A 26,830-nucleotide genomic window follows, 5' to 3' on the forward strand; every position below is an offset into this window, starting at 1 on the left:
AAGGTGTCCAATGACGAAAGGACAATTGAACTAGATAGAGGGAGAAGTGGAAAAGATCTCAGAAAGCAACAGTTGGTAACTGACCATTATATAGCACCCATTATTACTAATTTAAGATACATAAACATCATTGAGTTTCTATCTAGTATCTCTGCTATTATTTTATAAATAGAAATATGAGGGCTTTCAAAACATTACAAATGACACATATATTCTGGTATAAATGTTACACTCCTGATTCATACAGTGGACTCGATGCTACAATTAAACATAGTAGATTTGGGGTTATATATAGAACAATTTTTGCAGATCATTTTCTGAACCTTGGTCACACAGCTAAGTGGACACCAAAAAAACACAGGAAGCATCTTAGTGGTGGTTTTGGCAGCAAACATGTTTTTTTGTCTATGTATTTATGCCTTATACAAAGATACGCTTGTTCACTTGTACAAATGAATTCAAAGTCACCCATAGGAGATCTTACACTTAACACTGTTCTGTTTTCTTATCTTGCTTCTTTGCTATCAAGTCTATGTGGGAGGGCTCCTCAGTGGCTTGCGTCTCCTTTTCCCCAAGTCTCACTGTCTTGAGAGGTGTGTATTTAAAAACAGTTTCATGTTTCCCATTCAGGCTAAGTGGCCCTTTTCAGATTCCTAAGCTTGAGATTACAATCTTTGTTTTCAATAACACGGATGTATGTGCACGCGCCCACATGGATTTTAATAAAAACAGCAAATGAATTCACATCATCTAATTTTTTCAGTGTGCCTTTAAAAATGTTTGTTTCCAGCTTCACAGGAAAAAACCTCTAAACACATGCAGGTTGATCATGAGAGATGACCCTTTCCAATGTCTGAGCTTGACCAAGTGAGATATACCTGAAGATGGGTCAGGCTAGGGAAACCCCAAGGTTCTGTGAATCCACAAGAACATTAAAAACACGGCCTCAGCAGAATCTAAAATTACTTTCTATTCAGGGAAGGATGTAATTTCTAATTACTCTATAGAGTGATTTTGTAAATGAGTCTTAGGCGTGTATAAACTAAATGGTCTACATGACCTTACTCTAACAGTTAGAGGAAAGCAGTTCTAACGCCATTACATTATAGTTATCCACACATGTGATCTCGGGCACCACAAAAAGACTTCACCCGAATGAATCTTTACAATCTTAAAGCCAAGGCTAAGTCGTTCATCTGTGCTTCTGTTCCCCAAAATAAATTCATAATGTAGAAAACTGACGAGGCCACTCTAATAGGAAAGTGAAATCAGCCTTTCTACTGTGATGTTAATAAATCAACATTTGATAAAGACGTTAGGAGCCAAATTCCCAGTCTGTGGAAATCTTCTTAGTGAGTGGCCGAGCATGTAAATTTAACTCCAGTGAAATTACTAAAACAATTAGCCTCAAAAAAATGGATTTAGGAAAATGAGGTGACCCCAGACTAGCTTATCTACCTTCTCTAACAGAAATCACCTCTTGGCAAGAGATGTTGTTTTTTGGCTCAGCTCACTTGAACATAATTTCATTTGCAATTTTTCTTAGCTATTTAATATAACAGGGGACTGACTCAAGTTGGTTCTGGTGGATAAAATAAAATCAACATGATGTATGACATAGCATAGCCAATCAATGGGCTTCACCCAACTGAGTGCCACAGTCACACTGCCCTGTTTGACCAATGATTTCAGCAAACTTCTCATCTCCCACCATAAACGCCACTGTTTCCTGAAACATGATTCTAGTAGAAAAGAGAGATCTGGAATCAAAGCCCTCACTGCAACATCTAGGTTGGGTGCCCATCGCCTGGCTGATGGGGAACTGTCTGCCCCCAAAGCTGTGTTCACATTTGGAACCCTGGCACTGGGTATCTGGCAAACATTTTAAAAAGACATCGATTGCTCTGGAGGAACAGTCTGAAACCTCAGAATACCGACCAAAGAATAAAAATTCCTCCTTCAGTCACCTCACTCTGTAACATTTGCTTGGCCACTTGACTCCCTACCCCGAGAAAAGCATTCCCCACACCAGGGTGTGTGGGACAAGATGGCCCCAAATCACAGGTAAGTCGAGTTTGGCCATAGGTCAAACTGAGCTCAGAATCCTTCCATCTGCTCTCTTTCCAGCTTTGGGTTTCAGACCCGATTATAAATAGCATGATATAAGGGTAATGTGCAAAGTCTGAAGAGTTTTGTTCATTATGAAGCTATCTACACAATGCTCAAATAAGTAAGGGGATCTAATGGAGTGATGTGTCTGACTTGGGAGGGGGAAAAACAAAAACTAAACACATAAAAAACACCAGTCAAATCACATCTTTCTTTAAAAATTTCCAGCTAAAAAATCAATTGAACAAGGCCTGAGAATCCCTGCTTTCTAATGCCGTCTCAACCTCGGTTTCAAACTTACACTTTCGTTAAAACTATCAAATAGACAACCCCATTGCCACAGTGGAGAAAAAAACGTGAGGAAAATGAACCACAACTTGGAGAAAGTAAGTGAAAAGGCATTTGCATTGACAGAGTGCTAAGTCAGAACAATAATATATCTAGAAAATACTGTGAAAATATATATCTCAAAATAGAACTAGGTTTAGTCAGAAGGCTCAGTAAAACAACTGCTTAAAAAGCTGATCAATAAAAAGGAGAGCGAAAATAACCTTTGCAGGTTTTGACCTTTCCTTACTTTCCTACCCACAGACCACCAGTGCTCAAGCAGAGTGATCAATGAGTCATGAAGAAGTGCTGGTATTTTTTAGGATCTCTTCAAGACAGTTTCCATCTTGGTAACTTGGCCCCGCTGTCTGATCAAGGCAACTGATGGATTTTGAATGTATTTGGAGACGCGGGCTCAAAGACCTCATCGTCATCTTCCACCCCTTCTTCTATTGGTTTCATCTTGGCAGAGCCCCGCTGGTGTGGGGATGGCACATCTGTCAAAGACACAGAGAGAAAAACCACTTAATGGACAGCCTGCCCTGATGTTGGTGTGATGTGTCAGTTATTATCTCCAAATGGAAAGTAAAATTTCTGGGAATCTATAGTTGGCACCGGGAATGCAACTTCTCTACAGATTGTATTTGGGATTCAATATTTCAATACAACAACGAGGTCAAGAAATGATTCTCAGTCATGAGAACACGCGTGGAATGGATTCCACTACACATGCTTGGATGATATGAGCTTCTCAAACACACGCAGTTTCCAGTGGGCTGCTCTAATGTCTGATTAGGACTCAGAATGCATGTTTCTGCATTAATATCATACATGGTGACTTGAGTTCCTCAAAAGCTGATATAACTCCTAATTTCCATAAAGAATAGTTCCATCCTGAAGCTATGGAAGCTAACACCATCTAGGGCACCACCTAAAACAACAGTTCTTGCTACCACCTTCCCAGTCACTTCCTGGACTGATATGGGAGAGGGAGAGGAGGAAAGTAGATGAGAGGAGAGGGTGACAGGGACAGGGGAAGCAGATAGAAGAAAATACAATCTCAAGTAGCAGATGGGGCAGGGGCATCCCTAAAGCCTTGTAGGATGCCCTTACATCAAAGGAGCTAAGTAACAAACAACTCAGGAGTGCCTAGGTGGCTCAGTCGGTTAAGCATCCGACTTCAGCTCCCGTGGTGATCTCGAGGTCCATGAGTTCGAGCCCTGCGCCCAGTTCTGTGCTGACAACTCAAAGCCTGGAGCCTGTTTCAGATTCTTTCTCTCTCTGTCTGCCCCTCCCCCACTCACGACCTGTCTCTCTCTCTCTCAAAATAAATATATATATAAAAAAACAATAGTCAGTCCCTCATTTGTCCATGCATTTGTCAAATGTTCATTGAGCATTTACCACATAAGAGACACCATGAATGATGCAGAAAAAAATACGGTTTCAGAGTAAGAGTAGAAGTTACTACAAATAGGTACATAGACTTATCAAGGTGCTTAATGGACAACTCCCAGGACAGCATAAACTCCCTTCCACACAGTTTCCAAATTCAATGTCAGGATTTGTTGCATCAGGGTCTCATCGGCCCCACCCACACTCGTGTGGCCCTCTTGCTGTCCTCTAACGGGATGGAACGGATGGAACGGTATTCTGTCAATTAACCAATGCTGAACTCTGGCGGGCTGTGAGGTTGATAATGGAAGAACAATGGGTGAAACCTGACTTTCCAAATAGCTGGTATAGAGCAAGGGAGGATAATGGAAACTTGCTAAAACAGGAAGAACTGCGGTAAGAAATTTATCAAGATCAGCTGTTAATCCCTGGCAAGAGTCAGCAGCAGACAATAGGGCTGAGGAGGAGGGGCGGGGCCAGCAGAGCCACACAGCACAGGGGCAGGCAGCATGCATAGTGGTCAAGGCCCAAGGATCAGAAAACACGTCTGGGTTCAAAGCTCTGCTCTGCTCCTTCCTAGATGTGTGACCTGCACTCCATTACTAAGCCTCTCTAGGCCTCAGTTTCCATTATCCGTAGGAGGGGATATTCCCAGGACCTGCCTCATGGCGTTGTTGGGGGATGAAACAAAATAATCATGTGATGTGCTCAGCAGGTGCTGGGCACACAGAGAATGCCACTGGATGTTTATTATTAACTGCACAGTCCCAGTCATGCACTGGGGAGATGCCACTCCCAACAGCCACATCATCCAACATAAAAAAGATATTAATTACACTGGGCTGGACTTTGGTTTGGCTAATGTGTTTGTTGGACATACATGGAAACTTCATTTTCAAGCATTTACAGTCAATTAAAATACTAAGTTTTCTGAGCACCTAGCTCAGTCAGTAGAGTGTACGACTCTTGATCTCACGGTTGTGGATTTGAGCCTCACATTGGGTGTAGAGATTATTTAAAAATAAAATCTTTAAAAATAATAAAAATATGGAGTCTTTTGAAAGACAACTGCTGACATACACTGTAGAAAATAAGCCTCTATTAAAATGTTCCAGAACACAACTCTGTCATAGAGCAAGCCCGGCAGAATCTCCCAGGCAAGCTCTTTTTATCCTTTTTCATGCAGAGGACAACACAACCACCAAACATGAGCTTTAAATGGCATGTATATTCAGATGGCAATGAATGTCTGAGCTTCAAGTGTGAGCTTGGGCAAGTTACTTCACTTCTCGGTCCCTCAATTTCCCCATCTGTACAATAGGAATAATGCTATTAATCTACTTCATATGGTTGTTAAGAGGACTAAATGGCTTAATATAGTATATTAACTTGTATAGTATACATACAAGTAATAGTAATAGTAATATAGTATTTTAACTTGTATATAACGACTTGTGTAGTTCTTACATCAGTGCCTGGGATGTAATAATCACTTTGTCCACTTGTAAGTCAATAAAATGAGTGATTAATATGGTCTTTGGAGGAGAATGGCCTAAGGTAATTAGAAAACTTGCTAAAATTCATTATTGCCTCTAGGAATGGCAAATGAAAAGAAGTGGCTCTTGTACTCAAATAGGGGTTTGTGTTTCTCAATCTAAACTGTCCCGAGGGCAGTAAAATTGTCTTAAAAAAACTGGCCATGGCCTTCATCGTATGTCTAGCTTTAAGTAATGATCAAGCCTCATAAAACATTAGCTTAGGCTGAGTTTCCACAATCAGATCAAAACTCTCAGAGCAGGGGTGCCTGGGTGGCTTAGTTGGTTAAGCATCTCACTCCTGATTTCTGCTCAGATCATGATCTCATGATTCTTGAGTTTGAGCACTGTGATGGGCTCTGTGCTGATCCACGGAGCTATTTGGGATTCTTTCTCCATCTTTCTCTGCCCCTCCCCCACTCCCAATGTCTCTGTCTCTCCCAAATAATAAACATAAGAAAAATTTTAAAAAGATAGAAACCAATACTTCTTTAAAAAAAATTTTTTTTTAAAGACTTATTCATTTTTGAGAGACAGAGAGAAAGAGAGCACGAGTGGGGTAGGGGTAGAGAGAGAGGGAGACAGTACCTGAAGCAGGCTCCAGGCTCTGAGCCGTCAGCCCAGAGCCCAACGCGGGGCTTGAACTCAAAAACACAACATCATGACCTGAGCCCAAGTTGGATGCTCAACCGACTGAGCCACCCAGGTGCCCCATTTAATTAAAACAAAAAAAATTTTTTTAACAAGAAACCAAGACTTCTGATTGATACTACTCCCATAATAAGGCAGCTTCTTCCTACAGTCTCATTCTTGTCACTCTTTCTCTCTCTCTCAAAATAAATAAATAAACTTAAAAAACCTCTCAGAACAAACAGCAAGATGGCATATCTAAGAGTATTAACCAAATCAATAATGTAGAGCATGCGAATGTAACTGTATAACACACATAACAGAAACACACCCCGTGTGTTTTGACTGGGGAAGTAGGACTAATTGATCTGGTTTTTAAGCCCATCTATCAAACCAGGGGTGACATTCTATAGCATCCTGTGGCTGCTATCTACATGTGGGCCAAAATGTTATCTGCCCTCTCAGCTCCATCACCAACCGGTGCATTTTCCTACTGAGAGAGAATAAAGAGGGGACCCAACACAACTGGAAATGACCTGGTGAAAACCTTCTGAGAACTTTCAACTTCTCTGTGAAAGACTTTATTTGGTCCCCACTACATTCGCCTCAGCCAAGGAAGAGCTGGGGTGCTTACTACATAGCATTAAGAAGACAGTAATGCCGGAGTCACCCACAGTCCTGGGGTGACACTGAAATGTGTCCAAGTCGGGCCTCCTTCCCCTTCCAGTCCAAGCTCTGGCAAACTCTCTGCTCCCCAAATCCAACCCACCCTTTCCATGTTCTCCTTTTGCTCTTCTCCCTACCTGGAATGGCCTCTTCACTTCCATCCCTACCTGTCAAATTCCTATCCATCCCTCACAATCAAGGTCAGACCCCACGTCCTTCCTCTGGAGTCTTCTGTAATTCCTTGTGTGGGGAGAGTCTATTCTCTAGAGAGCCACAGCCCTTCCACATTCTGTATTTCTTTGTGATCACAAGTACGTGCCTCTATCCCTTACTGGAAACCAAGCATGTCGAGGGCTGTAGACGTCTTCCCTCCTGCAGAAGTACCCCACACATAGCCAGGTCCTTGATGATTACTTAGTACAGGAGAATAATTACTTAGGACGTGAAACTCCACATGGGGCCTTCAGAAGGCTGATCCTGAGGATGAGGGAAAGATACACGGCCATCACCTTTAATGATTGATGGGTCAATTTTCCACTACACCAGTGGGGAACCACCAGCATTCCTCAAGCGCAGACTGGTCTCTTGCTACAGTAAAACCACACTATGAATGACTATATTCTGTGTCAGGATCCCTGAGGCAAATCATTTTCATATAATTGACTCAACAACAGTGCTTATAGCCCAGGTTATAGCACGTGCTTATAGCATGGGCAACAGTGTATATAGCTTGATTCGACAGTGCTCACAGCATGGGCAAGAGCACCATCCCCTCAGGTAAACATCAATAGGCTTGGTGGTATCATCACCTGCCACAGAGTTTTCATACAATCAGCAAGAAGAGCCCCTGAATGATGACAAGGCACTAGAGGCTGGGTTAAATGTTAGGGAAATAAAAATGGATCGGTTGGGATCTCTGACTCGATATTATTTTATTTCTCAGGAACTCAGTGCGCTTTTCAGAGCAATTCATGCTCACCACATCCATGCTATTTTTCTACTTTATACTCAAAAGGGAAAGTGAGGACAACCCGGACAGCCCGAGAAAGAAGAGTGGGGAGGCTGCTGTGGATGAACACCTTCCTCACCAGCAAGTGAACCCCTCGGCACAATCAGATTCTGACAGGATAAACCAGGTGGCCCTAACAGCCCTGCTCACATTCTTTTCACAGGATACTTGATAGACTCTCATTTCAGGCTTGGTGGCTGGGTTGGCGCCCACAAGCCCCTCTGGTCCTAGTACCGACCACGGTGCCCTGGAGCTCTCCCATCACCGGCAGGTGCCTGGGAAGGCAACAGGAATTCAGCCTGCCTTGTAGCTGCTGCAGGCTACCAAGTGCCAGCCGGACGCCTGAACCCTCAATAGGAATCAGGGTCGCAGAGAGAGTGCCCATGCTTTGTCCCAACCCCAGTTAGCCTGAGCCTCTTGTACCACTGAGGGCCAAGGGTGATGTTCACCCGGTCTAACTGCAGATGTGTCACTGTCACGGCCAGGAGAAAGGCAGGCTTTAGGGAGCAAGGAGCTCACCTGCCCTAGACCTGATGCTCTCTGACCTTGGCAGGAGACCTGCTGTTCAGTGGAAAGACTCAGTCACCATTACTATGCTGCTAGAAAGAATTTCTTTGTCCACTAATAAGTTCAAATCCAATCTGGAGTGTGAACAACAACAAAACCCCTAAAAACTATTTAAAAAAAACAAAAACAAAAACGAGGGGGGGGGGTGGTATTCTGCTTCAAGGGAACTATCTTAGCATATCACAAGTTGAACATTAATAAATTCTTTCTACAAGTTTGCTTGGTTTTTCATTAACTTTATGCACTGATGTATCATCAGAAATTTGCCCAGAAGGCCCAACCTTACCTAGAGGTAAGAATGTGGGGAGAGGAGAGAGGAAGAAATGGAGCTTATCTTCACTTAAGTGCTTTTTCAAATTACTTTTGCCCCTCAAGGACATTACTATGAGGTACGTGACCTCTGTACAATGCTTTACTTTTCAATTTATTTCAAATTCTAGACAGGCAAATCATTCCATATCCATAAATTTTCCAGAAAACTGATTTTTATCCTTCTTCCATTAAAACCACTTTTACAGCTGGGAGACAGAAGTGGTTAACTACATCCTTTGGATTTTTTTATAATTAAGAAGAGATAATTAGCATTATTTTCTGCTATTAGCTATAATCATCTTCTACTTGGCTCTGGGTGCCAGTTAACACAATTTATTATAAAACTATGTAAAACAAATAGTCTCAGACTGAGTTGCAATCCAGATTTATCTGGTGTGAAATTGTTAAACAGTTATGTCAAGAGTTGCTGTTGCTTGGGGATGTTTCCTATTGCACCCAGTGGCAAAAAAATCTTATGTCAAAAAGACTTCTACACCCCTTCCGTAGATCCCAGTGCACCGAGAAGGCACAGTCAGTGGAGCAGAACTTCCTCTGAGCTGTGCACCACTTTCAATGTGTTCAGCTGAGAGAGAGAACGGCAACATCAGGCAGCAATCCTGAGAAGAAGAAAGAAAAACTCAAACTCAAAAATAGGGGCTTTGAGCAAATGTAGAAGATGGAGGTTTAGAAGAGCCCTGAACCAAACAGTGGCCCCTTGCACTCATGCCAGATCACGGCGGGTGACAACACTTGTGGAAGATTTGGATCTGGGAGGCAGTCTTTCCTCAGCAGACCTGTTCAGATAGCAGTCAGGGCCAGATCCTAGTTGAGGAGGACAGGAGTTTGCACTGAGGTCCACTGTGTATCCTGCAAGTATAAGCACGTCATGGGGCTTAGCCTGCCCCACCAGACCCTTTCCTGTAAAACATTCCCAAAGTAACACAGGAAGCCTTTTTACATCAGGACCAGGGAGATCTTACATAACAATCAGTCAAATTCCGGTATCCAGAGAAGTGAAAAATTAGGTAAGAGAAATTCCTTTTGACAGAATTCTGTCCTTATTAAGCTTATTCTACTTCGGTGTGCTTCTAATTACATGAGGACCTGAGGGAACCTCTTAGCAAGTCAAAGTAAACAGACATATTTGTTGTTCTTAAATTCAGAGTGAAGGTCACACCTGTTTCAGAGAATGAATAAGCAATCTCAAGTTTGCTTTTCAAATAAACAGAATATCATGATATGAAATTTGTCAAGTGACTTTTCTCTCTGCTTAAGAAAGAGTTTTTAAAAAGAGAGAACACTTTTGTAAACTATCTAATATAATGTTATACGACTTTTTTTCCCTTTCTTCTGTTAACTTTCATGACATTTTCCTCGTTCCTTTCAAAGTGTTCTTATTTTTATTATGTTTAACCATCTGGCCAACTGCTTTAGCAAGTAATTAAAAACCTTACAAAGGGTTTAGAATTTTAATTAGATTATACAATTTTTGATGAATGGGGATAGGGAAGGATTTAATGGTTTCTTTGCTAGAGAGAATTATCATCCTGTTTCTTGTCTTGCTTAAGTATATCGTAGTATTTTTTTAAATTGAAGGATTGTGTTTGGATTGAAACTTTCTGAACAATAATGATGAAGGTTAGTATGGCTTTCATACCTAATTTCCCTTACAGAAACTCAACACCAGCACTGAAAACTCAAGCAAAGAAGTGTACAAATTATGGCAGATAGATCAAAGGAGGTTTCCATGAAGTTTTTTCTGGCCCAAGTGATCATTCCCAGATCAATTTCTAACTACTCACATGGGTGGTCAGGGCCTTGAGCTGCATGTTGTGAGCAGCCAGGGAACAGTGGAAGTCCTGTAGCCCCTTCTTGCTCACAAAGAGAAAGCTGTAACATCATGGTGATAGTGGATAAACTCAGAACAGGAAAGGCAGTTCCAGGATGGCACCTATGCATAGACCCAGGGAACAACCAGTCCAAAATGAGATTGGGAGGTTCTGTGAGGAAGGTGTCTGAGAAAAAGGTACACAGAATTGATGTACTGAGAGAGTAGAGATATAAGAAAAAAAAAATACAAGAATGAGGAAAAAGAAAGGCAACTAGAAATATCTATAAAGACAGAAAGCAGCATGAAAAGGCATGGTTCAAATGTGAAACACCTACTCAGACTTTAAGAAGTAAATTGGATTTTAACTCAAAGACAGAATGAGCAAGAAGCTAGAAGATACTAGGGATATGGTGAATAAAATGGCCCCTAAGCAAGGCAATACAAAATCTTCGGGGGGGAAAAAAAAAGGAAGGTCAAAGTATGAAGTAAACTGTGATCGATTTATATGCTGTGTGGGAAAGGAGAATCCATTTGAACTTGTTATTAGAAACAGTCTCCTTTGAACAGGAATCATGAGATTGAAACCAAAAAGAAAGAAATGTAGTCATAGCCCACTATTTGGTTCTAAATAAAGCATAATAAAGTCAACACTGTTTATTTGCTTAAACCTTGCAAAAGAAATCACAGAGAAAGCAAGGAAGACCTTAGAATGGTTAAGATGGTAAATTTGATGTCATATATATTTTATGACAAAAATATTTAAAAAAATAGATAACAGAATATATTTGTTATATTTAGAAGTTAAGGAAGTTTTAGAAATGTTTAGTGTTGAGAAGTTAAGGAAGAGACTCACAACAATGTAAAGGTAGAAGGGGAAAGAATAAGAAAGGGTAGAGATGCTAATGTCCTCACCTCTAAAAATGCTCCAGAGAGAAAACAAAATGGAGGTTTAAGTGTATCATTTACTGTTACAAAGGTATATATAATAAAAGAATAAAAACTAGTGATATAACCATATTGGGCAGATGGGCAAAGGGAAGTTAAAAGTGAGCTCAGTTAGGGGTGCCTGGGTGGCTCAGTCGGTTGAGTGCCCGACTTGGACTCAGGTCATGATCTCGCAGTTTGTGAGTCAGAGCTCCCTGTCGGGCTCTATGCTGACAGCTCAGAGCCTGGAGCCCGCTTCGGATTCTGTGTCTCCGTCTCTCTCTGCCCCTCCTCTGCTTGTGCTCTGTTTCTCTCTGTCTCTCAAAAAATTTTTTTAAAAAGTTAAAAAACATTAAAAAAAATAAGCTAAGTTAGATTAGTAGATAAAGTTTAAGTGGATAAATCAATAAATAATAGGGCATTATTTAGCATTTTGGACAAATACTGTTCCAATGTGATTGCTCCTAGGGAGCAAATAGGTTGAAGGGAAGCAGTTCTTTTCTTTGCAACATTTTTTTTTTAATTTTACTATTTGTTGGGGCGTCTGGGTGGCTCAGTCGGTTGGGTGCCCGGCTTCGGCTCAGGTCATGATCTCGCAGTCCGTGAATTCGAGCCCCGCGTCGGGCTCTGTGCTGACAACCCAGAGCCTGGAGCCTGTTTCAGATTCTGTGTCTCCCTCTCTCTCTGACCCTCCCCCATTCATGCTCTGTGCCTCTCTGTCTCAAAAATAAATAAACGTTAGGGGCGCCTGAGTGGCGCAGTTGGTTAAGCGTCCGACTTCAGCCGGGTCACGATCTCACGGTCCGTGAGTTCGAGCCCCGCGTCAGGCTCTGGGCTGATGGCTCAGAGCCTGGAGCCTGTTTCCGATTCTGTGTCTCCCTCTCTCTCTGCCCCTCCCCCGTTCATGCTCTGTCTCTCTCTGTCCCAAAAAAAATAAATTAAAATAAATAAATAAATAAATAAACGTTAAAAAAATTTAAAAAAAAATTTACTATTTGTTATCTGTGTGTGTATATTAACTTGTTAATTTTTAATTTTTTACTAAAAGCTGAAAAATGTGCAATGGTATAAAATCACTTGGCTGTCATTTTACAGATGCGAAAACACTGTGTGAGGATAGAGGGCAGCGAATGGATTGGTGATGACAGGAGTTCAGGAGTCACAGAGCATGGTCCCTACTGGCTGGGGGACCAAGAAGCCAGAGAGAAGTGTCCAATTTCTCAACCCTAAGAGGGGAAAACACCACACCAACCTGATTGGGCGGTTGTGAAGATGAGATGAGAGCATGTATGAACATGGTCAGGACGTGGCGGCTGCCACAGCAGTGGGTGAGTACCCCTAAACAGATTATCTCTCCCAAATGGATATGGATATTTGTACGGTAAAAGGCAAAACAAGAACTTACAAAAAATTCAACAGGTCTTTGTTTTGGGGCTAGCCCAGTGACCTTGAGCCGGTTACTTAACTTTCCTAAGCTGCTCTTTACTTATGTACAAAGTGGGGGCACTGCTTTTCTCTAGCCCTCTCGGTGGATCTGCAAACTGTTCCCTGGGTATTCCTGCTGCCTGATCATATCTCCTCTCTACCTCTCCATAAAATTCATGGAAAGCTTGTTGTTTATATGTGCAGAGCTGTTCACAAGGGGAATGGAACACAAATTGAGTTGAACAGGTTATTTCATGAGACCAGCCTTGAAACTAAGAATTCTGTATCAGTTTTTTGTAACTTTCCGGGTAAATGAATGGGTAAGATAGCTGAAAGAAACTCATCATGTCAGATATGTTGCTAGTCTTTGCAGATAAGAACATTAACCAGATGCAAGCTAACTTAAAGCAAATTTGTGCAAGCAGGTCTTATGAAATTAGTAGATTGTCCAGAACACCATGTTGCTATTGATAACAACAAAACAATCTGAAAAGACTTGTTCTCAGTAAGAAATATCTCTCTAAATATGTTGTAGTATCTTTAAAACTCCTAAATTTATAAAATTATATTACATTATTAAAATTATAACTTCTGAAAAAAATACACGGTTTAAACTAACAAAACCTTTCAAAGACAAGTTCCAACAGACTGCATTGTCTATACTGCCTCAGAATTTAAAAAACAAACACACAAACCAAACAATAGGTTATTTAACCCCAATTAACAAAAACAAAGTTCTACAACTTTTAAGGAAGCATAATATGCTCTCCTGTTGCCATGACGATGCCTGTGCTCAGCGTGGCTCATCAGCGATGGACCTGCCCAGTACAATCGATCTGTGTGTATGTGTTTTCTACACCACGTAGGGAGCTAAGCCTCATAAAAGAGAAGATGGCGAGGCACGCTGAGGAGCACTTGATCCATGAGCAGAGAGAAGAGAGCTTCTATTCACATGAGGGCATGAAATCCTTCCCACATGTCCTGGACGTCTTGTTTTTTCCTGTCCTTCTTTTCCCCAATCATGAGACAAGTAAATGAAGCAACAGGAAAGTGAAAACAAGTTAAGTTAATTGGATTACGGGCTACTGAATGAACAGGTAGGAAGCATTTTTTCTCAGACTATCTCATTACTTCACTTTCTTGTCTTTAAAGGATCATTTGAAGTGGAAGGCAGAATCTGTGTGGCAGAGTCGAGATCTTGCTCTGGACTTAGCATCATGTGACATGTGTAAAAATAGAGCGCAGCGTAAGAAATGGGATCAGCTGCAATTTTGTTTCGTGCCTTCACAGGAATCTATGCCGGCCTGCAGATCCACCTACCAGTAGATGGGAAATACAAGAAACATCTTAATCACCACCACAGGAAGGTAATCAGCAAAATTACAGGCTGTGGGGAGGGAGTCCTACTCCTCACTACTTGAAGTAGTGAGTAGTTCGGAGACCAGCCACATCAGCATCGCTGGGGCTCCTGTTAAACATGGGGATGCCAGGCCCCACCCCAGTCTGCTGCAACAGAACCCCTAATAAAATCTCCAAGTGATTCACATTCACATTTACATTTCAGAATCAATGTTCTACAGGACAATCAAAACAAGACAAAACAAACCCTCTGCCCTGAGTGGCAATGACCCAAACAGCAGTTGCTCTGTGGCGTCCCAGAGTGAGGAGGACACGGGTTTGGAGCAGCACCCTGTGTGCACCTGAGGGAGAAAGCAGTCCCTTCATCATAGCCAGAGATTTTGGAAATTGTTAGTGCTGCATCTTCTAGCAAAAGCTAGGATACGTCTCTATGCAGGATTACAGTGAAGACTACATGTGAGTATGTACAGAGAGTACCTGAAAAAATAATAGCTACTCTTGTCCACAAACATTTGCTCCCTTCTCCCCTCAGCATTCACGAAGCAGCCAGGACTGCTGAGAAGCTGCCATAAACGCCCCTTGTGCATGGCAGAAACCCGGAATGATAAGAGCATAGTCATTTGTTTTAGGGGCCTCACGTTCATGAAGATCTACCACATGCTCAAAAAGTGGAAAATTTTGTTATTTCAGCCTAATAGTCTTATGAGATTGGTACTGTGTTCTTTGTTTTACATAAAATGTAATCTGTAATCTGGAAGAGTAGATGGCATAGTGATGGTCTGGCAAAAAGAAGGCCAAAACAAAACAAAACAACAACAAAAACCCAAAAAACAAAAAACTCACACTTCAGGAATTCTGAGCTAAAACCTAAGAAGCAGAAACTAGTTTTTGATAAATTACATGCTAGGATGAATTAAATAATTCATAGTATCAATGATGTGGTCGAGTACTAATGTGTTTTGTGAAACTGCGGGAAGTAAAGCCAGGAAACTCAGAACAAGGGTTGGTCAAAGGAAATTAGGTATGAGCGTGGCTTTGTTGTGCAATTCACATACACTCATGTTCAAAAATGTGCTCACACATGTAGCTACATACATTTGTATCAATATGAAAGATTCTGCATAATAAATATGAGGCTAAAATAAATAAGCAACTTAGGCAGGTTGTACATATTTCTTTTTCTAATGCTTATTTATTTTGAGAGAGAGAGAGTGTGTGTATGTGCTCACAAGCAGGAGGGTGAGAGCAAGGGAGAGAGAGAGACTCTCAAGCAGGCTCCATGCTGTCAGCACAGAGCTGGCACAGGGCTCAATCCCAGGAACCACGAGATCATGACCTGAGCCAAAATCAAGAGTTAGATGCTTAACCAACTGAGCCACCCAGGTGCCCCAGGTTGTACATTATTTCTAATACAGTGAAAAATAACTAGACAAGGGGCCTGAGAAGTAAAATGCAATCCTGCAATCAAGGAGAACACACTTCTGTTCAAACACAGAAGTACCAATGATCCATGCAGGGAATGGTTGTTGTTTTTTTTTTTTTTTTGATTTTGATTTTTGATGTTTATTTATTTTTGAAAGAGAGACAGAGTGAGAGGCGGAGGGGCAGAGAGAGAAGGAGTCACAGAATCCGAAGCAGGATCCAGGCTCCGAGCTGTCAGCACAGAACCCGATGTGGGGCTTGAACTCACGGAGTATAAGATCATGACCTGAGCTGAAGTCGGACACCTAACCGACTGAGCCACCCAGGCGCCCCAGGGAATGGCTGTTTGGATTAAACTCATGATTCACTAGAAGGAAGAGGGAAGGAAACAGACCAGGAGCTGTGGCCAGAACCAAGCCTGTGATGAGATATGATAGCTCATGTCAGGTTGGGAAGGTTATGTGACTTGGAGACACCAAGTTCCAAAACTAATAATTACTACAGTGAGATTTGAACCCAGGTCTGTACGTACAACATGAGTGATCAATCCACCTGGAACGTAGATTTCTGGTGGCACAAACAATACAAATGTTAATCTCAAACACATGTTTTAATTCTATTTAAACAACATACTCTAGATAAACATTTTATAAAATGTTATTTTACTCCCCAAAGATTTAGATTATACAATAAAATACTACAGAAAAACAAAAATTTATTAATTATTATTATTTAATTCCCTTTCTGCTGACATTTCATACTATAGTAATCACTATACATGTAATTAAGACGGGTCCATTTGAAAATGCTTACTGACCGCCTAACTGTTTCAACAAGCCAGATAATGCATTTGATATGCTGGCAGATTGCAGAATTTGGTCAGCCTCAGTCAGTACTTGCAAAAGTTACTAGAATAAAATAAAACCATCTCCCGTTTTCCACTTGTATTACTCCTGAAATCTCCTTTTGGTTCACAACACATTTCTGTGCCTAGACTTTGCTTTGGAAGCTTATGCCTACATGGCTTTGTCAATTCCAGCCTCTTCTGACCATGCAATACTTCAAATCCTTAACCCAATTTATCTAAAGCATCCAAAGTTACAAGATCGTTTACATAAACATTTAGGGATTGTTGGATGTGTACCTGTATCTCCTTAAAAGTTAGTTTGGATTAACACACAACTGGAAATATTAATACTTCTTTAGTTTATGCAGTGGGAGAATCTGTCTGACCTGTTGCTACTTGAAATGAATTTGTTCACGAGGCACCTGGGTGGCTCAGTCGGTTAAGCGTCCAGCTCTTGGTTTTGGCTTAGGTCATGATCTCATAGTTTGTGAGTTCTAGCCCAGCATAGGGTTCTGCACTAAGTGCCCAGGGCATGCTTGGGATTCTCTCTCCCTCGCTCTCTGCCCCTCCCCTACTCATGCGTGCACTCTCTCTCAAAATAAAAGTAAACTTCGGGGCGTCTGGGTGGCTCAGTCAGTTGAGCCTCGGACTTCAGCTCAGGTCATGATCTCATGGTTTGTGAGTTCAAGCCCCACATCAGGCTCGCTGCCTTCAGTGCAGAGCCCGCTTCGGATCCTTTGTCCCCTTCACTCTGCCCCTCCCCTGCTTGCATTCTCTCAAAAATAAATAAAAAATTAAAAAATAAACTTAAACAAAAAGTACAAATGAATTTGTTCAAAGTTCTTATACTATCAGTTTTGGGATAATCCTTACAATAATTTTAAGCATTAATTTTAAGCACTTAATTCTTAAAATAGTTTCTCTCATTTTACTTATTAATCTTCAACACCTGTGTCTTAAAATGTTACTTACTTAAAATGTTTTAAAACATTTTTAATGTTTCCAGTCTTGGAAAACTTGCCAAGGTGGGTGGGTATGTGAATGAGGTAACTCACAGGGGTCATGAATGGTCTCCTTCATCCTCAGGAATATTCCATAACCCGATCACCTGTTAACTCTTGGTGCTCACACTGATAACCAGTCAGCAGCAAAACATCCAACAGCTACTTCCTATCATCTTTAACACATTGCTGGGTCTAGGCGTTCACTTACATGAAAATCATGAAAACAAAATAGCCGAATATCCAGCAAACCATATGGACTCTTTCACATCATTCCAGTGAACCCGTATTTAAGAAGGGTGCATGGCAAAACAAGTGAACAATTTCTGAAAACAGGACTAAGAGTTCTAAAGTTGGATTTTAGCTGATGTGTGATATGCAAAAGGAAAAGCAAGACAAAATTATTGTTTTTATTGATAGATTGCCAAATAGTTACTTGCAAAGTTATTTTTCTGACCAAAGTTGTCATTTGTCTATTTCCAATGACATCCAGCAGAGTCCTGGAGTATTATCAGTTTGAGGTAACTTACGGAGAGAGGACATGCTGGAGGTGCCCCGAAGAAACTGGTGTAAGCCATCTTCACTGTCACTGGAGCTGGCTATACTGTTCCTCATTTCTAGCATGGAGATCTGTGTGCACAGGCTGAGCTGGTGTTCCAACTTTTTGGCCTTCTACAAAACAAAGTTTTAAGGTTTCAGAGATCTATGGGACTTAGGTCATACATTCCCTGTAAACAGCATTTATTTTTCCTTGAAATAAAAACTACCTGGTATATAGTAAGTGGCCAAAAAATGTTAGCTATGACCTTTATCATAAGCTATTACTATACATACATTACAAAAATTTAACATACTCAATAGCTTATTTATTAAACTGGAAAACAATAAGCACCAACCTAATTTGATAAAGGGCCTAGACAAGATGACTTTAAGAGAGCACACACCCATATGCATAGTTCCTGGAGAACACTACTTATCACAGAAACAACATTCTGCAATGTCTCTTCTGTCATCATTTTAATTTCCTTCTAAGCAACTGTGGGGAAATGAAGATCAAATTGCAAATTGTTGAAGATCCACTCAGCTCTGAAATTCCTAACTGGATTGCCACACGTCCCCTCTCATCCCTCTCTTGTCACTTCTAAGCCTTCTGGAAAGGGGGTTGCCCAGGAGGATATATAAGACCGGAAGACACCAGGGTTAAAAGGCGAACTTCCTGTTCACCCAAGTTTGTGAGTATTTCTCAGTCTGCAACCTTCCTGCTGCCCTGCCTTCCCTGGCTCACTCTACCCCACATACCTCCCTCCAACTCGCTTACCATCTTCCTGAGACTGATTGACCCTTTATGAGAGATCAGCACCACATCACCAAGAATGGAGGTCCCTGACATTTAGAGACACCTCACCAGGTAATGGCAAATATAATAATTACAAAATATTTCCACGCTCTTGAAAAATGATTCCCCTGAAGGGTCTCTAAATTACAAGCATCCCCACTTCACTCATAATTAATTAATGAAAATTCAGAAAAAATATATGCTGCACAAAGTGAGGTACACCTTAGAAAACCACTTACTTTATCATTTAAGGTAGGATCATTCAATGAGTAGAGCTTATTGGTAATGTCTTTTCCTATAAGATACCTAAATATTTCATATAGAAATGGTTCTGATTCCAGAAAGTAAGTTAATCTTTCTCTTGACCAGCATAAAAATCTGCAGTTATCATCTGCAATGATGGTGACCTGCCCAAGAAACAAACACAGAAAGAAAAAAGTACATCTGTGTATATGAATTACGACTATAATAATTTTGGGGAAAGGAAGAGTAGAATAATTTAGTGGATATTATTAAAGGAATGATTTATCATATTAGTTAAATTAAAATAAGATCTATACACACAAGCTTCTATAATTACTATAAAATCACGTTTAAAATCGTTAAAAAACCAAGAATTCTGCAGACGAAAAGCAAATTCTCCAAGTTTCATTGTTGTGCTGTTCTGTGAGGTCTGGTGTCAAAAGCACTGCCACAGAGCATACTAGACTAATGTTACAACTAGATATATAATTTATGGTTAAATATTTCTTTCCATACTGATGATTACAACAGAGGTTTAAGAATACGGCTTCAAGCAAGAGAACTGAGCTAAGATTCATGAGGCAAGTTACAGATGAAAGATATCCCGCCTAGCCAACTCTGCAAACAAATACTAGTGAATGAGAAAACAGAGTCTTGTGAATTGGTTTTAGGGTCCAGGTTGTTACTGCGGAATATGGCTACTGAGGGTTCTTCTCTGGGTCCTTCTGTCAGAGGTAATTCTCGAGTGTGACCTTTCAGGGCTAGCTCCAGGGTATTGGGAAACCATACCTTGTTCTTGAGCATTGTTCCACAGCAAAGAGGGAAACACTGTAACTGCACTACATACAGCTCAAGTTTCTTTAAATAAATCCTTTCTCCAGAGTGAGGGGTTAAGCCCTCACAACTCAGTGTCAGGAAGCCCATCCCCCCATGGCAGTCCCCTTCCATCAGTTAGTACTCCTCCTCTGAGCTTCATGGGGCACTCATATCACCGAACCCACACTCATCTGTGGACACATCTGTCTCCACCAGGCACTCTGAGGGCAGGGACTATGCATCTTCATGTCTGAATGCCCAGCGTCCAACACAGAGTGGTGCTCAGTATACATTTATTATATGAAGAAATTAACAAATGAATACAAATAGTGTTGAAGGCAACAACTATTTTTATATCCTCAACATTAAACCCAATGCCTGTCCAGGTCAATTAATAAAGGGTTTTTGAATTGACATGAAATCATACCTGAGCATCAGAGCAAATATTTCCAATTTCCCCTTGGTTTGTCATAAAATTAAGCATATTTTGGTGATGAGGTGGTATTTATGTCTACTAAGATAGAAAATGGAAAACCCAGCTTCTCAACTAATACTAATAGCTGAAATTTGACCTTTAGCAAATTGGAGGGTTTAGCTACTTTAAAAAATGGGTCAATATTCCTAGAAAAAAATTTGCATTTATTTATCATATTAAAAGTAGGAATCTCCAAAAACCCAATACATTTGGATTGAAGAAATGCATTACCAACTCTATGACTCCGTGAGACACTAAATTCTACTCTTTCTTTCAATGTGCATTACGTACTTACTTTATGCTAGACACTGTTAAAGGCACTGACATTACGACGTGAACAAGAAAGACAAGATCTTTGCCCTGGGAAATAAATAAAGAAATACGATACCCTCAGGTGACACTAAGTGTTTTGACAAATACACAACCGGGGAAAGTGGTAGAGAATCTCCAGGGAATGACAGTCACACATAATACCACTCACTTTATACATGCATTGTACTTTTAAACATTTAGGTGCTTTTACATCTATAAGTGGATCCTCAAAATTGTCTTTCAGATAAGCAAGTAACATTCTTCTTCATTTTTCAGATGCCAGATGAGAAGACCCAAAAAACTTATTCACGAGCACGTTACCTAGTGATGAAGTGAGTACTTCTGACTTCCAGCCCTGACATGATTTTCCCACCAGACCAAACCCTACCCAATGTGTCAAATATTTATGAACACAATCACATTGAAAGTAATTTTGTTAAGTGACCACAGGGTCGGCTCAGAGCCCATCAAGAGTTCCTCATACAAACAACCGTTGAACACAATGTCATGAAGCCTACACTCTAGTGGAGGAAGCTAATGATATGTAAAGATATGTGACAAAAAAAAAGAGTTATAAGAAGAGAAGGATAAGGTCAAGGCAGTACTGAGGAGTTCCCAGAAACACTAAGAGATGGGTAAATAAATGGAGGGCAACTAAATAATATTCCACAGGAGTAATTAGAGAAGGGTGGACAATGGTCCTCACTGTAGCACAGCCCTGCAACTGAGCACTGGAGAAAGGGTTAGGAGTTGGAGGTGCCTTTGTTTGGCAAAGAGGTCATCCGGACTTTGGAAAATATAATTCATGTGCAGTGGGGGAAGAAGTTAAAAGAGGAGTTGGAAGTCATCCAAGAGAAGACAAAGGAATTGTACCCAGGTGATGTTTAATACATTTAACTTCTCAACCATTCCGATAACCTCAAATTCCCACTGAGGCAATGACACTTCTGATACTATCATTTGCTTAGCAAATACATTTCTTGCTGATGGTTGAAAAATACTGTGAACCTGTTTACATTGTTATTAAATTTAGACTTAATAACACTATTCAAATAATAAGCTATACTTAGAGAATGTATGAGTGACTTACAGATCTGTAAGCAAAGGCATTTAATTGGATGTGGGTAGTTAGTATATTGACTGAGGTCATTTTACATGATGGCTGATGCTTCATTTCTGCCAAATAGACATTTGTGTTTAATGATTTCCTGCCACAAGGGCCAAGTAAAACATATTTTAATGAGGAATTTCTATAAAGCAATATAAGATTTTTTAAAGCTTCCGTAAAATAAATTTGCTTCTTAAGTCATTAGGGCACCTCAGCAGTGCCATGCTTCAGTTCTTGTGAAGAAATAAAAGCAAACAGGGCAATGGAAGATACAAAGGGACTGCTTTCAGGGAGAGAACTGGACTAAGTGTTTTCAGTTGGTTTTGTCCTGATTATTTCAAGGCACTAGGCCTGTCCCTCACTTTACACTGTACACCCTCACATTACACAAGAACAAGGGTGTCTGAGGGAAATACCGAATGTGCCACAATTGGAAACCGCAGTCAGACAATATGATGGATGAATATTCTCAGGGAAGAATGTGTTATATTCTTCATGTATTGTATCACATTTCACACATCAGGAACATGAAAATGTCCTAGGACTGGTCTGTTCAGCCAATGCTCAGAGTTCTCATGAGTACCAAAATACAGTAGAGTCAAAGCTCGTAGAGTAAATTGCTTCACAGCTTAACCAAAAGATTTACTTAATACAATAAGGTAAGATTTGATTTAAATACAGGTAAAAATATAGTGTTCCTTTATTTCACAAAGGCTTGGATCTCCAAGACATCCTCCTTCCCTTCAAGTCAATAAAGCTTTGATTTTCAGGCTTCCCAGCACAGGACGTGCAACTGACTACAGCAAAGCAATAGTGGGACACAGAACACAAAAGATAAATGTGAAAATGGTAAAGCTCACTTGATACAAAGCAACTGCACAAAGAGAAAGAAACTAAACACCAAAGACGACCTCTACCTCTTACAAGAAAGATACCCAAGATTCTATCAATAGTTCTAAGCAGCAACTTTGGTGTGTAAGTACATAATGGCTGTAAGCATCTGTCGAGTACCTGTGAGTTCAGAACCTGTTTCTCATCCCTGTCACTGTGTCTGTCACAAGAGTCACACGTGTACCCAAATAACATTTTTCTGTGCAATCTCAAGAGACAGACATTGGGTCCACTTGCCTTTCTTTTCCCCTTTCACCTTAGTGAAAGGTACTTTGGTAGTATCCCTACCAACGATGCATTTTAAGAAATACAAATTTGAGGGAAGTTTTGTCAGGATACTTTTAATGGTTCAGATTTAAAGAAAAATGAGATTAGCAGGAAAAAACTATGTAGATGGAGAAGTTGACCACTGACACTCTCAAATGTCCTCTGCTATGGGCACAGGTAGTGAGAGGTTGCAGCAAAGTTCCTCTGGGAACTTGCTTCACAAAGAAGCACTATATATTCCTACACAGACGTGCAGCAGCTATATTTACTCTTGAGTATCTGCCAAAGGGAACATTTCGTAAACAATCAAAACACAATCTCTCCCGAGGGCTTCTTATGATGGAGTCTGCTCCAATTGTACAGGGCACAGTTTCCATGATGCTACAGTAATTTCTTTCCATTGACCAATCAGAAAATGCCATACCACATTCCATGCAGACAAGAGATGACTGGTGTTGGAAAGGTTGAATAATATCCTTTACCAGCTACAGTACCTCGGTTTTGGTCATATTTTGGAAACTTCACAGCAATTATCAGGAACATTTCTCAGCTAGCAAATCCTAGTCCCTGGTCCCCAAGAAGAAACTTTGGCTAGGGATTAGAATTCCTTTTTTTGTTAACTTAATTAAAATATAACTTGAAGTCCAGTGGAAAAGATAGTACATGTTCATATCCCTGGATTCTCAGGGAGCATTTGCTTCTAGAAACAAATGGGTTTCAGTTTCCACCCCCTCGCCAAATCCCAGTCTCTTCAGGGTATAATGAGACTGAGTCACTGTGTAATACCACTTGCTACTATACACAGAGAAATGGATGAAACAGATAAATACACAGATAAGTGGGCTTTGGAAGAAGAAATGTAATAAGGGCAGAGGAAAGAAGGAGAGAAGAAATAAGTGGCCCTGCATTCATTTGTAGATGGTGGTGATTAAAGATACAGTAAGAACATTTAAGTCTCAGTGCACAGCTCACCCTCACAAACACAAGGTGAGAGTGTAAATTCGGGAAGCCACGATATAGCATTAGCTTTCTACTTCTGTATCTTAAGCTCAGCCACTTAATGAACTTATATGAGACCTTGCAGTAAATACACATAACTGTACCAAGTTGTGTGGTTATGCAGACCTGTTACTCAGGCAGAATGAGAGTGGGGCAGGGCTGAGACCATTGTATATAAACTAAAGTAAACTGTATGTCTGTAAATTTTCCCTTTTATCTCCATGTGATCTCCCAAATTGTATGGAGTCTCAAAATGAAACTCAAAAATAATACTGGTCATCAAGAAACACTGACATTTCCTCCCTCAGGTGATAACATCCCTTCTATTCCATTACCTACCTATATAGATTCACCCTCTTGCTCATAAGCATCCCTATTCCGCAATTTATCTAGAGGCTAAGATCAAAGGATACTCTCACCCATTTTCCTGGTTACTTTCCTATCAATCAAGAGGGGAATAAAATAGGAGGGCTGGACACTTACAGAAAGGATGAAAACAAACTGCCACATAATGGAACAATTTTTAACTATGAAGAACTTCATCCTTTGTCCCTAAAATATTCATTAAATATGAAATTGTAAAGCGACTAGGTTATTTCATAAGGATTAACAGGATATCTCTAGGGCAAAGCCAGTTTCTCTTTTTTCCCAATAAAATTTTAACCAATTACATGTTTTGGAAACACTGATTATCCACAACTGATATTTTCCTTTTTTCTCATAATCAAAGCACTCGATGTTTTCTATGAAAAGTTATAAAAATTCAAAGAAACAAAAAGGAAGAAAATAAAAAAGTAGTCAAACTCACAACCCAGAAATAACAGTGTTAACATTATGCCCAAAGTAGGATATATCTTTCTAGAGCTCTTAATGCATGTATATGCACTATTTTGTTTAAGTTCTACAAAAATGGGATCATGCTATATATACCATATGATAATCTCTTATTTTCAATTAATCACTTTTCTATTAATATCCTTCGGATTTTGAATGAGACATGAACTAGCTCCAATCTTCTTAAAAATCATGCCAACACATACCTGGAATTTTTCGCCTTTGTGCATCTGAGTTGATCTAAATTCTGGTGAATCTATAAAGGCACAGGGGTAAATGTTATGCAGAAAATGTCCTCGATAGGAAACCTTCATTCTGATAACAGAAATTCATGTTAATAAATGCATAATATTTCATAAATAACATGATGATCCTTAATCTTATAGTATTTTGTACTAAAGTTTTAAAGACTCCAAAGATGACAGACACAATTAAAAGCACTTTCTGAAATGCATAAATATTTACTTCAAAATAAATTTCATCAACAAGAAAAAAAAAAAAAGGACAGGTTCCAGTACTGAACACACACATGCCTTCCAATGGTTATTACTGCTTGTTTAGCTGGAGTGGCCATAAATTTATCACTCAAACTCAGATACTTTTGAGAAGGAAAGGATTGGTATTAATAATTATGCCAGAAAAATACACACTGGCTCTCTCCCTAGAAGACTGGTATTTCTAGAAGTTACATTTTTGTGATATTCAAAAAATAATCAAATCACCTCTGAAACATGCACAAGCTTTTGGAAGTTTAATGCCCAACTTAAGCCTACGTCAATTTTGATTCATTAACTTTAAAAAAGGGTCAGTCAGGGTTCAGAATATTCACAACTGAAAATCTTAACATCAACAAGAACTGGAGTAGTCAATTCTACGTAACTCTAACATGTTGCTCTGTAGTATTCTAAAATGCAGTTGTAAAATGGAATTTCAGCACCAACAAACTCTGTGACCATTTCCTCCATTAGTTGGTATCATTCCTCTCTAGTCATTCCCTTCCCAGGGGACATGAGAAGACTTAGGGCAAACTGGACATTTCAATTTCCATAGACCACTTACTTCCCCTTCAGGAGAATACTCAGACGGTCATCAACGGAGGTTTTATCCTCTGCAGCATAAGCCTGGCCCTTTTTTAAGGTTTGGATCATACAAAACTGGCCAGTTAATCTTCTGAACAAATCTGGAGGCACACGGAGTGGTTCGAACAATCGGCGGTAGATGCCACTGAGTTCCTTTTCAATCTTTACCTGAAACACAGCAATGACCACATGCTGTAGTAACGCAGCAACACTGAAACATTGGCTTCTGCAGTCTCAGTACGGTTTTGAGAGTAAACACGTCTTCAACAAACACCATGGCCCTGTATTTCAGTACATGGAATCTTATACAGAGACTAAGTGGTGACATAAGTTTAGATGCTAAAAGGGCACTTTTGCAGTTAAACAACTCCAAGAGCATATGGAAAAGATTTGCACTATTGATCACATCTCCTCCTAGGCGCTGGAAAGCGGCTGGGGATGTTTTGCATGTTATCACAACATGTACCTTCCCAATCTTAGCACTTCCTGTAAGTAACACAAAACCTTTTTGTCTTTATAACAGCTGTTTCACAGAAAGAAATTACATGAACTTTTAAATATTGTAGCAAAAAAAGAGAAACACACTAAATAGGAACCAACACAGAAAAAAAAATTATGAAAATACATACAGTAAGCATTTTATCTATATGTATTATTTAATGCATCAGCATAGGAGAACAAATATTCACAGCTGCAATCATTGCTTCTGATTTATTTATTCTGAAGCAAAGTGAAGACAGTAAAAGGGTTTCAGTGTAGCAATTTCATCCTAAGCTACAATACTTTGTAGAATGAAGAACCCGCCAATTAACTCCGACTACTAGAGAAAAAAAGGGAAGAGCAAAACGGCTCAGTCACCTCTGCTGTCAGTCAAGACCCAGATCACAACCCGTATTTGGGCCCAGCATTAGTCTGGGAAAACTGTAAAGCATGTGAATGAACTTTGGGGTTCAAATGATCATCCATCCCCAAGAAATCTACGGCAGACACAACATGGAGCTTATAGACCTGGCTGATGAGAGCCCCTCAGATGTCACTATAGCCTTTGCAATGCTCTTGTCGTGTTCCATTTCAACAAAGAAACAGCATTTACATTAAAAAAAAATAAGTT

At 40.2% G+C, this 26,830-nt stretch overlaps 1 protein-coding gene across 1 annotated transcript in view; it reads right to left on the reverse strand.

Annotated features, from left to right (window-relative positions):
* Positions 1 to 2,463: 2,463 nt before the first annotated feature.
* BVES (blood vessel epicardial substance) overlaps positions 2,464 to 26,830 on the reverse strand; it is a 33,712-nt gene continuing 9,345 nt past the window's right edge. The window contains exons 4-8 of the mRNA XM_047859816.1: positions 25,700 to 25,887; positions 24,847 to 24,955; positions 18,935 to 19,102; positions 17,890 to 18,031; positions 2,464 to 2,933 (exon numbers count right to left, since the gene is read on the reverse strand). Coding sequence (XP_047715772.1) covers positions 2,809 to 2,933; positions 17,890 to 18,031; positions 18,935 to 19,102; positions 24,847 to 24,955; positions 25,700 to 25,887 — 732 coding nt within the window. The 3' untranslated portion in view covers positions 2,464 to 2,808. The remainder of the gene's footprint in view (positions 2,934 to 17,889; positions 18,032 to 18,934; positions 19,103 to 24,846; positions 24,956 to 25,699; positions 25,888 to 26,830) is intronic.

The sequence above is a fragment of the Prionailurus viverrinus genome, chromosome B2 (genome assembly GCF_022837055.1).
Source record: "Prionailurus viverrinus isolate Anna chromosome B2, UM_Priviv_1.0, whole genome shotgun sequence".
Lineage (NCBI taxonomy): Eukaryota > Metazoa > Chordata > Mammalia > Carnivora > Felidae > Prionailurus > Prionailurus viverrinus.